At 29.9% G+C, this 17,665-nt stretch overlaps 1 protein-coding gene across 8 annotated transcripts in view; it reads left to right on the forward strand.

The window, feature by feature from the left end:
• LOC106465918 (GATOR complex protein DEPDC5-like) overlaps window positions 1-17,665 on the forward strand; it is a 141,607-nt gene that overhangs the window by 82,986 nt on the left and 40,956 nt on the right. For all 8 annotated transcript variants that reach the window (XR_002612097.1, XR_002612094.1, XR_002612096.1 and 5 more), the window contains 6 exons: window positions 114-236; window positions 1,209-1,294; window positions 5,401-5,575; window positions 8,258-8,458; window positions 11,271-11,486; window positions 16,357-16,418. Coding sequence is in view for 3 of the 8 variants with exons in the window: in XM_022393868.1 (XP_022249576.1) it covers window positions 114-236; window positions 1,209-1,294; window positions 5,401-5,575; window positions 8,258-8,458; window positions 11,271-11,486; window positions 16,357-16,418 (863 nt within the window). In the remaining 5 variants the exon portion in view is untranslated. The remainder of the gene's footprint in view (window positions 1-113; window positions 237-1,208; window positions 1,295-5,400; window positions 5,576-8,257; window positions 8,459-11,270; window positions 11,487-16,356; window positions 16,419-17,665) is intronic.

A 17,665-nucleotide genomic window follows, 5' to 3' on the forward strand; every position in this document is an offset into this window, starting at 1 on the left:
ACCCAGAATATTATGTAATATTTTCATTGTTATTATATGCAGTGTGATAACATTTTGATTTCATTTTATTTTTATTGAATAAATAAGTTTACTACTTTTGTTTAAAAATTTAGGGTTTCCAAGTTATTGTAATGCCAATACACCATCCTTCATCCTACCATGCACAGAGTAATTTAAGTCCTCAGTTTACTTCATCACTTGTTTGTGCTAGAGTAAAGAACGACCAAACCGAACATGTAAGTTTTTGTTTAAATAAACTGATTTTGGGAAATAACTTTATCATTATGATATATATGTACATGCACGCGCGCACACACACACACACATACATACATACATGTGTACATATGATATGTTTGTGTTTAAGTGTAAAGCTACATAATGGGTTATCTGCATTGTGCCCAGTGCAAGTATTGAACCCAAATTTATAGTGTTATAATCCTTAAAGCTTACTATTGAGAAACCAGAGATTGCACACACATTATAGATTTTACACATTGATGCCTACTTACAAATTAACTAAATAGTTAAGCCAGACATGGCCTAGGGTTTAGTATCCTAGACTGCAAATCCATAGTTCATGTTGTGTTGCCACAGAATCTGTGCTGTGTACTTTGGTGCCATGGGGGTGTTGTAAGTCAGAGTAAAATCTCATTATTCAGTTCAAGTAACCCAAGAATTGGCAGTGTGTGTTGTTGTTGTTGACTAGCTGCCTTTCATCTAGTTTATCTGTTCAAAATAAGGGACTGTTAGTGCAGATAACTTTTGTGTAGCTCTGTGTAATTATTGAAAACAAACTAAATTGTTTTTTGTTATTTTATTGATAGAGAATTTATAACTTATATCATTGGGATCTGAATTTCTAGTGTTTTTGTTGCTGTTAAGTATAACATGCAATGATTATTTATGCAACCACATACTCTATATTTGTGTGTCAAAAATATATAGTTATCATAACTTTAATTTCAACTCAACTACTATTTTAAAGAGATTTTGTTCATCTCATGTACTTGTTTTGCGATTATAAAGGATAAGATCTGCATTCTACTAGGTAATTTTCATGTTTTTATTTTTTGCATTTTAAGGTAATCTAAATACTTGAAATTGTAATTTTGAATTTAAAAGGATCTAGGATTTTGTTTTTTATAAATAGTGTGTTTCATTTGAATATTACTGATCTGGTCCATTCACATATTGTTACTTCCCAGGATGAATGCTTGATGAGTATTGGGAGAATATTTCACAAGATGACATTAGATGGTCCAACCATCACTGTCACTCAGTACAGGCCAAGGTGAGAGCACACTGGTGATTTACTCATTTTGCTTTAACTAGTTCTTCACAGGGTACTTCTTAATTTAATCGAGATACAGCAGTGCCCAAGTTACTGACAGTCATAGTTCTATCAACAACAGACCTGGCATGGCTAGGTGATTAGGGTGCTTGCCCTTTCAGCCATGGGGCATTATAAAGTGATGATCAATCCCACTATTTGTTGGTAAAAGAGTAGCCCAGATTTGGGTGGTGATGACTAGTTGCCTTTCTTCTAGTTTTTCACTGCAAAATTAGGGACTGCCAGCACAGATAGCCCTCATGTTGCTTTGCATGAAATTCAAAACAAACCAAATCTATCAAATGAAGCACAAGAAAATAAATTACTGTCTTATGTTTTTGAAATATTGCATTAACCAGCGGCACAGTCAAGTCATCTGCTGCTAGCCCTGTCCTACAGTTTTTGGATAATATGAATTTAACTCTATTCTTTTTATTCTTTTCAGGTCAGCAGACTTACAATGAAAGCTAATCAATCATAAAATTGCAATCTACATTTTGAGTAAACATAAAAATACTGTACACAGACGACTGCTTATATATGTGCTGTAGAAGCTACCATATTGGTCATTCAGTAGAGTTAGTTTAAAATTAAGAATATTACATTTCTATAAGTTATTTGTTCTGCAATAATCTTTGATACAAGTTACATAAAATACTCTTTGAAACTACTTTATTGAAAACATTTGTGGTCTGTGAAAGCGACTACACTGTGATGTCTTTTGATTGGCTGAACAGGTCACCTGTATGATAAACCAAGTACTGATTGTTTGGAGAAAAAAAAACATTCAGTGAAAGGTGAGGTAGAAAAGAAACGACACTATAATGAAAGAGGATTTTTAATTAATATCACATGATCAGATTTGCATGTGAGAATCTTACTATAATCAAATTCTGTAATAACATTCCTGTCTGTTGTTAAAATGGCTCCACCCAATAGAGATATGAAGATACCCTGCAGATGCTATTAGTATTTTAAACTTAAGCACAACTAGAAAATGGCATAACCAGATTCTGATACTTAATATATTTATAATTCAATAATTTTATATAATGTTAACACTACTGACTTAACTTTATTAGCTTATTGAAGAAAGCTAAACTCTAAATCATGATATAAAAGACTGTTTAGTTTAGATATTATTGATTATTTTTGTGAGTGAATATTTTATTATTGTTTAGTTTTCATTATAATAAGAATTAAAAGTAGACGATTGAAGAAAGTTTTGTTAATAATTCATTGATGTTGAGACTATCAAATGCCAGAAGCAATAAATTGACATCGAGAATATAGAAGATGGGCAGAAGATTAAGTGATAAAGATATAAATAGTGTGAGACCAGTGGAAACAACAGACAGATAATAGCAAAAAAGAGTAAAGCTACAGGCCAAGGAAAAGTTTGGTGTGAAGTTAACTACTGTAGAAATTACAGGCCTAACGTTTAATATGTTAGAGTAAGACTAATGATAGAAAGGGAGATAAGAAAAATAATTTATTCTGTCAAACCGTGGTTCTAAAGTAATTGAATCAGTCTGTGTGCACTTTGACAAATAGAACAGAGGATCTTCAGAAGAAAGAAGACCAAATGATTACAGTAACTCGTGCCACAATTGTAAGTGAATCACACACACAGAATACTAGTATGATAGTATTCGAGAAAATAGTTCGACTTGTCAACTGACATTCTAAAGCAATTGAATAGGCCTAAGTGGACTTTTGACTAGAAGAAAACTCTATATATAGTGTCTATGATACGCCTATAATCTCTATAGTGTGAAGAATTTGTTGTACTTACATTTAACTTGTTCTGAATATATATATATATATATATATATTCTGAAAACAAGTGAAGTGCGTGCTGTTCATTTATCATTGAATTTATCGCTAACAAGTTACAGGCACCTACTGTAGAAAGATCCTAAGCCCAACAACAACATAGTATGTATTTATACTATTAAGAAATATAAGTAAAAGCCTTTTATTTTGACAGTTGGTGAAAAAGAATATATATATATATTACAAATTTTGACACTAAATAATACACCTTTTAAACATTTTTGAACTTGTGTTATGTTTTTTACTATGCTATTTTCAACAAAAAATTATTATTTAGAGTTAACAACTGTTGGTTATCAAACTTTCCCCTTACGATGTAATTGGCAGGAACAGTAACCTAAAAGAAGTGAAGCAAGAGAAGAACACTTCACAATACTGTAGTTATTTATGCTCATATTGCTGAAATCTAGCAAACAAATTGAAAAATTCAGTACTAGTGAAAAAGAAAATTATAACAAAAATCTAAGAGACTTCTTGGAGCAAAAAAAATTTTAAATAAGTTTTAAAGAAATTCAATGCTGAAGGATTGTTATTATGTTCACAAAGATTATATCAGAACTGTTTTTACAATCCATTAACTGTTAAACACATCCTAGATTTTACTATAAAATATTATGTTTAATGTCAGTCATCCCTAACATGGACTTCAGATGAGTTTTTACTAGTTGTAGTCTTCAGTGCATCATAAGTTTATAGAGATAAACAGCTCCCACAGCCAACTAGTTGTAATCTTCACTACATCATAAAATTATAGAGATAAACAGCTCCCACAGCCAACTAGTTGTAATCTTCATCATAAATGTATAGAGATAATCAACTCCCACAACCAACTAGTTGTAATTTTCACCACGTCATAAAATTATAGAGGTAAGCAGCTCCCACAGCCAACTAGTTGTAGTCTTCACTTCATCATAAGTTTATAGAGATGAGCAACTTCCACAGCCAACTAGTTGGAACCTTCTCCACTACATCATAATTTAATAGACTTCCTCTGACTCTTTGTAAACAGCCAGGGAAGAAATGAGATTAGCTTTTGTTTTGAAAGGTTCAAGGCCTGCTTTAAAATGTTGTGTTTTTGTATAGGTACATAATTGCGTATGTCAACCATGTCTTATTATATTTTAAATTCAAGTTCAGTTAGTTTTGTTTTGCATTAATTTCATCATTTCATCTTGGAAAACATATAATACAATTGTGGAATTTGAAATAAACTGTATTTAATTATGTTCATCAAACTTATTTGTTTCTCCTTTTCTGCAGTTGTTCTCACATTAAGTTCCATCCTCCAAATCTCTGAATCTCTTGTTATGAGAAGATAGTTTACTTATTTGTCATTATTCCTATAAATAAGGAACACCACGTGGAATTGAACAAAGCTGGAGACATCTGCTCTCTACAACCGAATCAAAATTTGTATTGTTTGGCAGTAGTCAGTGTACAACATTTACAGAAAGCTTGGTGAGGGATCAGTACAAGTTGAGGCTACATCTTGGCCAACTATATCAACAACTTATACAAAATTATTGGTACCCTAACTGTTGATAAGTACAGTCTGATTCTGCTCCATTCATGCCATTCTCTCAAGAACATGACTTATTGAGAATGGATTCATCTCTCAGTATTAACATGGTACCAAACATATAGTAGAAGTTGTGAAATGATATCTTGATGGTAAAGAGGCCAGTTGGGACACTTAAAACCATGGCTTGACCTGTAAAAATTCCTGATATGAATATCATTGAGGTTATGAATTTACTTAAAGACTAAGAAGATCAGAAGGTGGCCAAACAACTTGTCTGAATTGTGAGGAGTAATACAGGGCATTTGGAACAATGTTTTGTAATTTAACGATGAAAGCATCTATGGCAGCAGGAAAACAATGGTTAATGCTTTTCGTAAAGCATAGGTCTCACATACAAAAATACTCTTGTATTTTACAACTTATTTACTTTTTGATTGTATTTTCTCTGATAAAATTTAGTTGCATTACTAAATTTACCATCCAGTTACCATTTCTACTTGTTTGCAAATCCTATATGTGTATCACTCATTTGTTTCCATAATTATTTCCAATACTGTTGTATCCCAGCAAAGAAACCAGTAAAACAGATTAATTATTGTATGTTTTATTACTTTCAAACATCTTTAACTCTTATTTATTTTAAATATTATAATGTCAGAAATGAAACAATTTTGGTTAAAAAAATAAGTTTTTGTTTTATAATTTGAAGACACCCTTGTTCAACCCGTAAGAGCCATTACTGCTATCGATTCCAAGCACCTGACAATGACACTTATGGAGTTTCGTGGGTAGACTTTGCTAGTGAAAAATTGGAAACTTACAACTGGAACTACCTGGACCATTACATATGTTTGAGAGGAGAAGATGAGTATAAACTTAAAGAGGTAAGTTAATAATGTGATTATTTTAGTATTACCATAAGGCTAAGCTATTAATTGTTACTTTTTGTTAACCCTGTCAACCCAGGTATCCTTTACTGAGCATGACACAAGGTTTTAGTGTCTTACATTCAAAATTTTATTATACTACTTTTTGTTTATATTATACTAATTAGAATAGCTAATAATCCATATTTTAATAATATACAAGTTTTAAGTTTTTAATTCTACAAGTGAATATTTTAAAAAATCCTGAATTTCCACTAGTATGACCCACGTGACACATTTTGTCTTAGCATGTCATCATCCCTATTTTATACATCATCCTTCACAAATGTATGAAATTAAATGTAAAGTACTCTCTATTAAATCATTATTGCTCAGACAAACCATAATTTTTATAGTCTTCAATTTTGTTTGGCTACAGAGCTATTGATTAGAAAATCAGACCCCTCCTGCTCCAAATTGGGGAACTTGTACATTATAACATTAGTGGAAACAGATGTTTTGTAAACATAACTTACACCCTGTTTTAATAAAAGTATAACATCTAGAAACTCCTCCTAGTGTAATTGTATTTTAACTTCAACCTTTTGAAAAATCTGTTCAATCTCTCCTTCTAACTTGTGTATAGCTTTCTTGACAGTAACCTTTTCTTTATTATGAAATATACAATTAATGTCAAAACAATTAAAAAAACTGTTTAACTCTAAGCATCTTGAAATACAAACACATTAAATTATGCAAACATATTTTGTTAGCTTTTTTTTTATGAATAATCAATGGTTCATAGTCGTGTATGTTTTTAGTTTTATTGCTTGTAATATATAATTTAATTGAAATTATTTTTTGATTATTACAAGTTGTTTGTTTGTGTTTCTTGTTCTTTTTTAAGTATAGAATTTAATAACAAAATTTTTACCTTTCACTGTTTATTAGACTTACTAGTTGTATGTAAGGGTTTCAGTACCCCTAGTGACAGTAAAATGTCTTGTTAATCTTATGCATTACATTTTCCTATGGTGACACTTTCTGATCTTGCACCTGTGATCTGAGCCAGTTTTCCAGCTACTCCTTTGCTGTGTTCTATCCTTACTGGAATACAAGTGAAATATTATGACACTGGAGTAATCATAAATTGACCAAATGTAGAAAATTAAGAAGGAGAAAATGCTTCCCAGATTTTATGCTGTAAAAAATTTTTTGCAATTTGTTTTTGATCATGAGGATTACATTATACAGTTTTTATTCAACATTAATTCGTAAGTCTTGTGTGAGTAAAAAATATATTTTTGTAATTCACTTTAACAATGGTTTTTAAAGTTTTGCTCAAAACACAGCAACTGCTAATTAATTAATTTTGCACTTTTTGTCCCAAAACTATATATAGATATATGAACAATTTTTTATTACAGTATGTCCTTTAAAGGTATATGACATAAATAAATATTATTGTATTTGAATATGTATTAAATTTAATCTCTTGCTGAATATCTTGTAGCTGCTTCAACATGTATCACTTTCTTAGTCAAGTCAAGTCTTGCTTCATCTCTATCACCAGGAAAAAAGCCTTTTTTTTTTCTCTTGAGAAATAAAATAAAGAATAATCACAATGAATAGTTTAAGGTGGTTTTTTTGTGAGCAAATGCTACATATCTTACTCTCTCATAATATCTATTTCGTATCTATAAAATTCTTAAATTTTTTCTTTGTTTTAACTTTGGAACATACTAAATCCAGTTGAGATCAAGGAACTTGTTTGCTGTTCTGGTATAGTTGCATTGTGTCCTGTTTGAGGTTTTGTTTGGAGGCTTATCTTACTACTTTCATGTAGAGTAGAAAAACTTTCATTGTAGTGACCCTTTTTCTGATTGGTCAGCTACTGAGAGAATGTGTATTGTGAATGAAGTTTTGGCAGTCCCAGATACAGATTTGTTCCAACTTTTGAAGAAGGTAGTCTCTGAGAGAGCCAAAAGCCATTGTAGAAGTCAAGTATTATAATTGTATTGTGTTATTTCCACTGCTTATTGTACACATTGTATATTTTAGCTTCTTTTTCACTATTCTTAATTTGTAAGACGTGATGCAATAGTATATAAAATGTGAAATAAACAATAATGCTTATTTTTGTTCTTCAAAATTGTTTATTTCTTCTCTTCTGTACTTGTTCTACCATTAATATTCTATCCAGCTAAATTTTCAGACCTCTTTTTATAGGGTGGGGTAGTTTACCCATGTGTTGTTATACTTCTAAACCAGAACTACAAGATGTGTTATTATATAAAAAATTATATATATATATATGTGTGTGTGTGTGTGTGTGTGTGTGTGTGTGTTTATTTCCTAAATGCAAAATCTTTATACCACTATTAGAGGGTATCTGTTTTAAGAATGTAACATCTATTTGGCTACAATAATTTTTTGTAACATATTCATAAAGTTAAGGCTACTGTACTAATTGGAACGGAATCTAGCACTGACCTGTAAAATTATTTTCTAATTCCTGTAATAGTAGACATATGTATGTACTTATCAGAAATCTGAGGTTTTGTTTGACCTACCCTTTCACATCGTCAATTAGTAATTAACATTAATAATTTTATGTCAACTTCTGTGCTCTTGTTTTTAATAGGATTTACAACATTCAAACATCTAGTAAGCAATTTTAGTGGTATTTCCTTGCCACAGGGTCTGAAGCATTGGAGATTGAGATTGTTCTTGCTGCCAAATGTTAACTGCACCACCAAGAGCATTACTGATGACAGTTTTTCATGTGATTCATTCAGTGACCTTAGTAGAGAAGAGGTTCTGCAACAGCAAGAAGGTTTTCTAAAATTTTTAGAAGTACTTAATCGAATTCGTCGACCAGTTTATTCTCGTAAGTCAAAGGTTAGTGAAGATATTAATCCTAAAAATAATTATTCCAGTGATTACTTTTTAATTGTTTCACACAATTAATCTAAATTAATAACTATTTTGTGTTATATGTCTGCATAGATATGCACTTAAGAATATAGCTCGTTGAAAATATAATATAGTGAGTGTTGCTTTATTCAGAAAATGGCATTTCTACTTCATTAAGTTGAATGTATGAAGTACCAAAACACATCTTAATGCTTTAACCCTCTGAAATAGAGCTTTAAGGATTTTATATGTATAACTAAAATAAATAACATTGCTAATAAGGTTGTGCACAAGATAATTAACAAAAATTTTGCTACTTTAAAGAAGTAAGATTGTGCAAGCACAGTTGACTTCTCTGATGCATCGATGAAAGGAACATATGCTGCATAAAATTGTTTGAAAAAATACCTTGCATCTGAGAAATGAGAGTTTACTGCAACTTTGGACAAGGCCTGGATGTACTTGAACAAATATTGTAGTATTCTCAGGTTAAACTGATTTTCTCAAAAAGTATTAGGTATATTTGCATTATAATGAGAGGATCAACAGGATAAATTACAAAGTATGTCTGAATTTAACTAAACTAACTGAGTTTATGCAAAGAAATAAATAGATGACACAATTCATTATACCATATGAATACAATTTGTATTTATGTCAAAGATAAAAATACAGTGTGTACTTGTGTTAGGACTCTGAACTATTCATCTACTATTGAATTTCTGAATTGATTAACTAATGTTATTCCATCGAGGTGTCCTCTCGTCAACCAACTCACTCAAGATTCCATGTAGACTGTTTAAATCTAATGTTTTTACTTCACTGGAAACTTTGGATTTACCCTGGTGATTAGTGATACCTACATGACTGGTCATTCTCGTTCAAAATAGGGAAGGCTATAACCTGTATATATGATCTTTCGTACTAGCAAAGGACACTGCTGTTGTCTATATCCTTGCACCGTGTTTAGTGTTACAGCAAATACCTCCATGGGCAGAACAGATATTATTTCCAGAGAACAACAAAGGTGCAAAGGGAGCTAGAATAAAGTCAAATTAATGGTTTTTCTGGACCACTTGTTATGCTTAAATTACATAATTTCAGAATAAATGAAGTTTTTGGAAATTTCTGCATTAAAGTAAGAAGGTAGAAAATTTGAAATTGTAAAGATATCTTCTTGTTAAACTTTGTTGTTGCTGCAAGTGTCTCATGTAATGGAAAATTTAAATTTCTCAAAGAGTACAGTAAAACAAAGGTGAACTCTAATTATTATCAGAATGCATACATATTGACATCAATTATGTGAGAGGAAATTCCTAAGCTTTTTAGCCAGGATGTCAAGAAGTATTTCTAGCATCAAATTACATGTTTTAGTCCATGTTACACACTATCTTCTTTTTTTAACATGCATATTAAGTCATCTGACTGCACACCAATGAGCTTCCATGCATTTGGTGTGAGTAAACATAGTGTTAGGAAATGATATTCGTATTCAGTGAAGAGTTTGTGGAAAGTTTGTCAGATCTATGATTTAATATTTACCTCTTCATCCCTCTTAGAAGCTTGTTGCAATAGAAATTACAATGTCTGGCAGTAGCTTTTCAATGCAACAGCTTGTTGAAATTGAACTGTAATTACATTCAATTATCAACATCTTCATCTAGCACAACCAGACCTGTTGTCTTTTTAGTTAATCAACATATAAAACTAAGCAACTCTTATATTGTCAGTCTCTTGGCACTGAACAAATTTCATAAGTTTTTGCTGAACTCTAGACCTGTATATCAATTCTCATTTACTTCTACTTTGAATGTTTTTTTTAACTGCTTCTTTCTCTTGAATTCTTCACTAACACTAATTGCATATGATTTTATTACTAATCATTCACTAACTGCCTTTATTTACAGGCCCATTCTTTCGACCCATTATTGTTCTAGAATTTTCTTCTGTAAGTTGTAATTTGTGGAATGGAATACTCTTATTAGCCTAACAATATAAGTGATTCAAGAAAGGATTGACATTATGGATCATATGAAATTACATTTAAAAAAATAAAATGTTATTTACCATGCTAAGGTTGCAACACATATTTACAATATTCTTTTATGTTACAATCTTAACTATGTAATGCTGAATTTTAATTTTAAATCAACTTTCACAAAGACTAATTGGCTTATAATAATTAAAAACATATACATTGTTTTACATTGATGTATTTAAAAAATCATAACATTTTTCAATACTTTGTTTTTTGTCTTATTTTTGTAATGCAACTTTGAAATACTTTAAATTATTCAGACATGCATACCATGTGAAATTGGAGGTATACAATTCAGTTATTCACCATTAAGAGATGCTTACTTTGAAAAAAAAGTAAACTTATAAGATGGAGTAGTTCTGTGTGTTTTTACTGTTTTAAGAAATATCTCAGACAAGCAATTATGTATAGTTCATAGTGATAGCATTGTAAATGGTGAAACATTTTTTAATGTAGTGTACCACCAGAATAAAATGAAGAATGTATTGTATTCTCTAACAAAATATAGCATCAGTAGTTCATCAACACTTTTTTACAAAAAATACCAAGTTCATGTGTTGGAAATATTTTTAGTATTTTTTTCAAGTTCCTTCAGGAATAGCTAGCTTTTAAAAAAATGTCAATGGAATTGATTTGGGCAGTATTTTTGAACTAATAAAGTGTAAAGGAAAAAGTTATTTTACTTTACCAGATCTTTAAAGGAAATTTGTACTTTTCAAAATAGTTAGTATTGGTAATAGTGATTTTTTTTTTCCACAGAGGTTACAGACACATGCTCGACGTCTCAGTTTAGGACACTCAATCTCATTTAATACTCAAGTTTCCCAGAATTCTGTTAGTGGAGGAACATCAAATAATAGTGGCCCCTCTTTCAGAGAGCGAGTGGGCAGCAACCGCATACATGATCGACCACGAAATGGTTCAAAGGGTGTAGAACGTGGAAGAGTATCACCTGCTTCAGAAGCTGACAACAAAGTAGGTGAAATTTGAATTTTTAATAACATAAGGTATGATCTTTCAATTTCTCTTGTTTCTTTCAAAGTCCACTGAACAGCTTAGCTATTGTTCAGAAATGAACCTCCATTACGAATGGTGGTAATAAAGTGAGAGTGGACTCAGTAATAGAAAGCTTTTATATGCATTTGAGATAGCTTAAAATACTTCAGGTTTGTTTGCTTAGTTTTTGATATTTAAGCATTGAAAGTACCTGAAAGTCGTACTTGTTCTTTTTGTCCAGTATGTTAGTATCTGTTTTCTTTTCTTTTTTTTTTCACATTCTCTAATAAATTTTATTTGTTCATATATTACTATTAGTACACTCACAAATAATGGTATGTTTTTGTCTTTGTGCATTTTCATTTCTTTTTTTTTTTACTCTATTATTTGTTGTATGAGTCCATGACTCATCTTTTTTTTTCTCCCTTATACCTCTTTAAACATATTCATGATTTTATCACACACATTTGTTTTATAAAACATACCTTATGTGACATCTGTTTAGTTGATGGCAATATACCATTTTAGTTGAATGGGTAAAGCATAAATTCTTCTGTTGCATATAAATAGACTGCTATATTAACTAAGCTTTTGGTTATGCATACATTTTTTAACCACAGTTTTCATGAGATGTTAAGTTTATTTTCTGATATGACTGCTTTAGCTTCATCCTCTAATTCTGTTAGCTTTTAATTTGTCATGTTCGTCTAGCAAACTTCAATTCTAGTTATCTAGTGTTTGTTCCCAGTTTATTTCACCACCCTATATCTTCAATGTAGTTGTGGGAATAAAGCTACCCTGCTTTACCAGAAATTCCAGCTCATTCTGGTTAAAATGGAACCATGTGTTGTCAATTGAGACTTTCCTACTGGTTCTAGCTGGGAACAATTTTCTGTTGGTCACTACATTTCTGCTTGATATTTCAGCAAACACATTTTTGAACGTTTCTTAAAGTCACTATTCTGTCAGAGCTCAAACAAAGTGAACTGCGAAATAAAAGAAACATGCAAATGATGTCAAAGTTGTAGACCTCCTGGAATCTTAGGTAAAAAATAAGATTATAAGTATCAATCTTGTATATTTTTTATCCTTTTCTGATGGTTCCAGCTGGCAGTGTCATTACTGATGAGCTGACTTTTGTTTTTTATGATACTCTGTTTTTCTAAGTAATATTAGTTTCCTGCTGATTTCTACTTCATATACATCACCTTGTTGTGCACACATTCATTGTCAGTAAATTTTAGTAATGTTATATTAATTATTTATTACAACTCCACATCGTTTCAAAAGTTAGTTAAAAGTTAACTATTTTTATTAAATATTCCTCACCAATGATATATATATATTTGAAATGTTTTTATCACTTTGGCAGTAGTTAAACTAAGTTCTGTAATTTATTTCACATTGTTTATTGTGAAAAGTAGAAATTGAATTAGGAAGTTGAAAAACTGTATTGGATAAATAATTTGTAGAAATATAACTCTTACAAGTTTTATTTCATGTGTTAAAATATGTCTTGGAAATTTAAAACAAATATGCAGTTTTATGCTGTTTTTTTTTATAAGACTTATTTAATCCATTATTTTTCTGTTACATATCTTCTGACTTTATCATCAGATATGTGTTATCTTTCAAGACACAATTTAAAGTAATCTATAAGGAAAAAGGAGAATTGTGTGAAATAAGCTGCTTAAAAATGTCAATGCTAGATTACAATTGTGTGATTTTATGTTAAGGGTAAAAGCATAAGGATAATTTTTACTAAAATATATAATTTGAAAATTCAAACTACACAGTAAATTTAGCTAGCAAAAAAAAGTATTTAAAATATTGAAAGTATACATTCTAAACTTTAGCTGTATAAAATATTTAATTATAACCTTTCAATGCTATATATTTTGTTGAAATATATCCATACAATAATAATATAATAATCACTATCTTAACTTTAATATAAATGAAATTTTAAATATGTTTAATCAGTTTTTACCAGTTCCTTACATACTATTTAAAAAAAAAGTATTTAAAATATTAGGATATAAAAGTCTGGATAAAATAATAAAAATAACTGAGAATTTGATTACATATCCAGTCATGGCAAGAATAATTATCCAATTCCAAATGAACAATTATACCTTACTTTCTAAAAGCTCCATTCTTTCTGGGAGCTAGTGGCTCTTTTTCTTACATTTTTTTGCTGTTACAAACATTTCTTTGAAATTTTGCTCTTTTTGATAATTCATAATTCCAGATAGCCACAGCAAGATATTTCACAAATCTTGAATCTTTCTGTTGCTTGCTAACTTTTCTTCTTTTAATGATATATGGTTGCCAATATGAACTTCCAGTGAAATTTTGTAATTATAACATTAGCTTAAAAGTAGATGAACTCAATAATTTATCTGCTGCAGATAACATTACATATGAAAAGTAATGTTCAATATTAATTCAACAACACAGTATTTCATATACTTACATTAAAAGGCTTTCTGTAGGTCCCTATACTTTAAAAAATCTGTAAACATTCAAAAAAGTAAATAGAAATTCATTATATACCAATAAAATAATGAGAAAATTGGTTTTCAGTTGCACATACAACATTTCTTCATCTTGTTTGTAATTTTTATAACACTATCATTCCAATCTTTTACTGTAAGCAATTAGATTCAGACTTTTCTTGGCCCACAGATAAACTACCTGATTACCACTGGAAGCCTTTGGAGAGAGATGCATTTCACTTTGGTTCTTTAAGTACAAATTTGTCAGAAATAAATTATTATGAAGTTTTTTTTGTAGAAATATTAATAAAAGTTTTGGTGATTTCAGAATGTCATATATTAAGGAACCTATCAGTTAATCAAAGCACTCAGAACTCTGAACTATTTCAAAGACGAATTGAAAATTATCCACCAATCCAACCATGTGCTCCAAAATAGTAAACTCTCTTCTAAACTTCTATAAGATAAAAGCTTTTACCTCTTTAGAAATCAATCCATTCCAAAAGTAATTCCTTTGCTACTGAAATTGAAATTCCTTAATACAGATTGTTCAACCTTTCCAAATCTTTTTATCATTTACCCATAAATGTGATCAACAGCATCAACAATAATATTTCATTCCCCAACTGAAATTATGAAACTTCACTAAAACAATATTTTAAAACCTTTCTAAATTACAAATTCTTTAACTTATTTAACCTTTAAATTTATTTTCACTTGTGATTGACATTAAATGATCACTTACTACAGATTTATCACTTAATAACAACCAAACTTGCTGGTAGGAAATCAGTTTTGTATGCTACTGTATAAAAATTAAGCACAGTTTACAACTGAACAGAAGTAGAAGGCCAAATTCTACTCTTTTATAGACATATTTCAAATAATAATTACATCTGTGTAACTCCTAAATAAACACCATGCACCAAAGCATGAAAATCACTCAATTTTACTTTTGCAAGAGTTATTTTAACTGACACATTACTGGAAATCCGGGGACAAAAGTGGTGAGACTAGAAAACTATCTCACAAACATTTTTTAAAATCCTTATTTCTGTTTTGAAACAGAATTTTATTTTTGTCATGTGACAAATTCAAGTTTTATCCATGGAATTAATGAAACTACTCATTTTATGTAATGTAAAATGTGAATAGTTTTTCTCTGAAGTTAAGGTTTACACAATGTGATTTGTATTTTCTAAAATTCAGAAAAATAACCCTTTAGTACATTTAACTTCCAAGATACGTGAATAAAAGTTATCAAGAAGACATTGCATGACAGATGTAAAAGTTGAAAATAAATGTCCTCATTTTTTAGCAGTGGAAAATTATTTGGGAATCAGAAACTTTGGCATACTATTATTCTTGCTCAGTTCTTCCTGCTGTATGAGGTTTTGAAAATCATATTCATAATACAGTATATACAAACATCATACACATACATAATGATACTATGATATGATTGATATTTGATATCATTATTCCACAGATTAAAGACTGATTCTTAAGCATGTTTTTGACATTATAACCATGCTTTTTGAACTGTGAATGAAATGTTTACTGTACATTACAACAATCAGGCAAAATGGAACAAGAAACATTTATTTGCTTACATCCTACTAAAAATAATTTGAGGTTTATTGTACTAAGGTCTAATATTTTTGTTAAAGATCTCAGATTCATTATCATATTTCCAAAGAATCCTATAGATCTTTTTGCCTCTGAACATTTGAAGTAATTTTTGAATAAACATTTGTATGTCTTCCAGTTAAATCAAGGTAAAAGAAGAACTTGTGTTACAGTGTCTTATCTGCCTGACTTTGAAATGATGTAATCTTGAGTAATATAGATACATGTGTAGTGTCTATTCATCATTCAAATTAAATAAACTGAATTTAAATCCAAAAATAGACAAAAAAAAAATCAAAATTTAAGTGGAATTTTCTTTCATATTACAGCCCAGCAAGAAATATTTTCATTATAATTCTTATGGGTAAAAAAATAAAACATTTTTCTCTCTCTGGAAATTTTTCCACCTTGTGTTGATTTATTAACAAAATGTTTTATCAATGAAATACCATTCAAAATTATTTAAAAATTAGATTATGTTATCAAACTAATTAAGTCGAGGACCAGTGGTAAATGCCAAGGGAGAAAACTTGTTACATTTGGGCCATCACAAGTTTTTACTGGAAGAAAAATACAATAAATGATACCAGGCACTAGATGAAAACTACATGAAAAAAATGCAGCCTGGTGATGAACACACTGATAACATGATTGCTCTTTGCAGATAATGTTATTTTACTTCTTAAATATCAGTTTTCATATATTTTGTTTGTTTATTTCAGTTAGGAGGGTCAAACACATCATTAGAAGGAACTTCTGAAGGAGTAGATTCTACAGATGAAGCGTAAGAATGAAAAAAAAACATTTTATATCTTAAAACTTTTGTCTTTTCTTTTGTGCACTTAATTCTCCAACATAATCTTTTATTAGATTCATACAGAGTGTTTCTAAGTTTTTGAACTGCTTTAGTAATTGAATAGAATGAGAACTACATAAGATAAACAGTTGTGGTATAATGGAGGCTAATACCTCACATTTGTCCATTGTCAGTGGTGGTGTTAGTACACCTAGACATGGTTACTGTTCATGACTCAAAGGATATCCAGGCAACATCCAATCTCCACCCACTTTATGTACCAGCATTTCTAGAGCAATTGCCGCAATTGGGTTAGTTATTTGGGCACTCAGTGTTGCCATACCTTGTACCTTAGTCTTATAAATGATGCCCTTCACATACTCTCATCCTAGTAAGAAACAACTTTAAATGTCAGTCTTCCACATGTCTCAAACTGCACCTGTTTATCTGGTGTGGTTTCTGTTCTATTCAGTTAAGAAAGTGGTTCCTTAATTTATGGACACCTTGTATTTTTGTCTTAATAGGAACTTTCTTACATTATCTATTTTTGTTATAATTTCTGAACATTTTATTATTTTAAACAGCATATATGAAAAATTAATCAATAATCAATTTCTTTTGCAATCTTTAAATTACCTCCTACTCTTCAGTTCTTGTTTCCAAAAACAGATTCTGTATACCTTTTAATGTTATCTATGTCTTTTAAACTCATAACTTAAAGTCATAATAATTTTAACTGCTTTTTTTGGCCTTCTAATTTGTATAAAATTGAAGCTATTTTTTAGCTTCTCAACTACTGAGTGCTAAGTAACTAAAACTGGCATGTTCTAGTTGTGCATCTGGTTAACATCTTTAATAATATGGGAGCAACCTCAATTTTTTATGCTTAATATATGCCACATATTTCACTGTTTGCTGACTTTAACCATAGAAAATAATTTGAAAAAATCCATGTATAAAAAAAATATGGTAATAAGCCTTAAACTAATGTATCACTGTGTTGTGCTTAAGTTATTAATTAAAAGGAAGAAATTGGTGATTTAATCTCATTTTTTGGTTTATTTCGTGAAACTGGTAGGAGATCATGTTCTTTAAAGTCAAATTTCACATTATTGCCTAAAACCTATGTTTTAGATAAGTTTGTTTTTGTATATTGGTTTATTATTTAATATTATATGTAATTGTAAGAGCTTTACAAATTATAATGTGTTGCAGAAATGCTTCAATATTTATAT

Source organism: Limulus polyphemus, unplaced genomic scaffold, assembly GCF_000517525.1.
Source record: "Limulus polyphemus unplaced genomic scaffold, Limulus_polyphemus-2.1.2 Scaffold2094, whole genome shotgun sequence".
Taxonomy (NCBI): domain Eukaryota; kingdom Metazoa; phylum Arthropoda; class Merostomata; order Xiphosura; family Limulidae; genus Limulus; species Limulus polyphemus.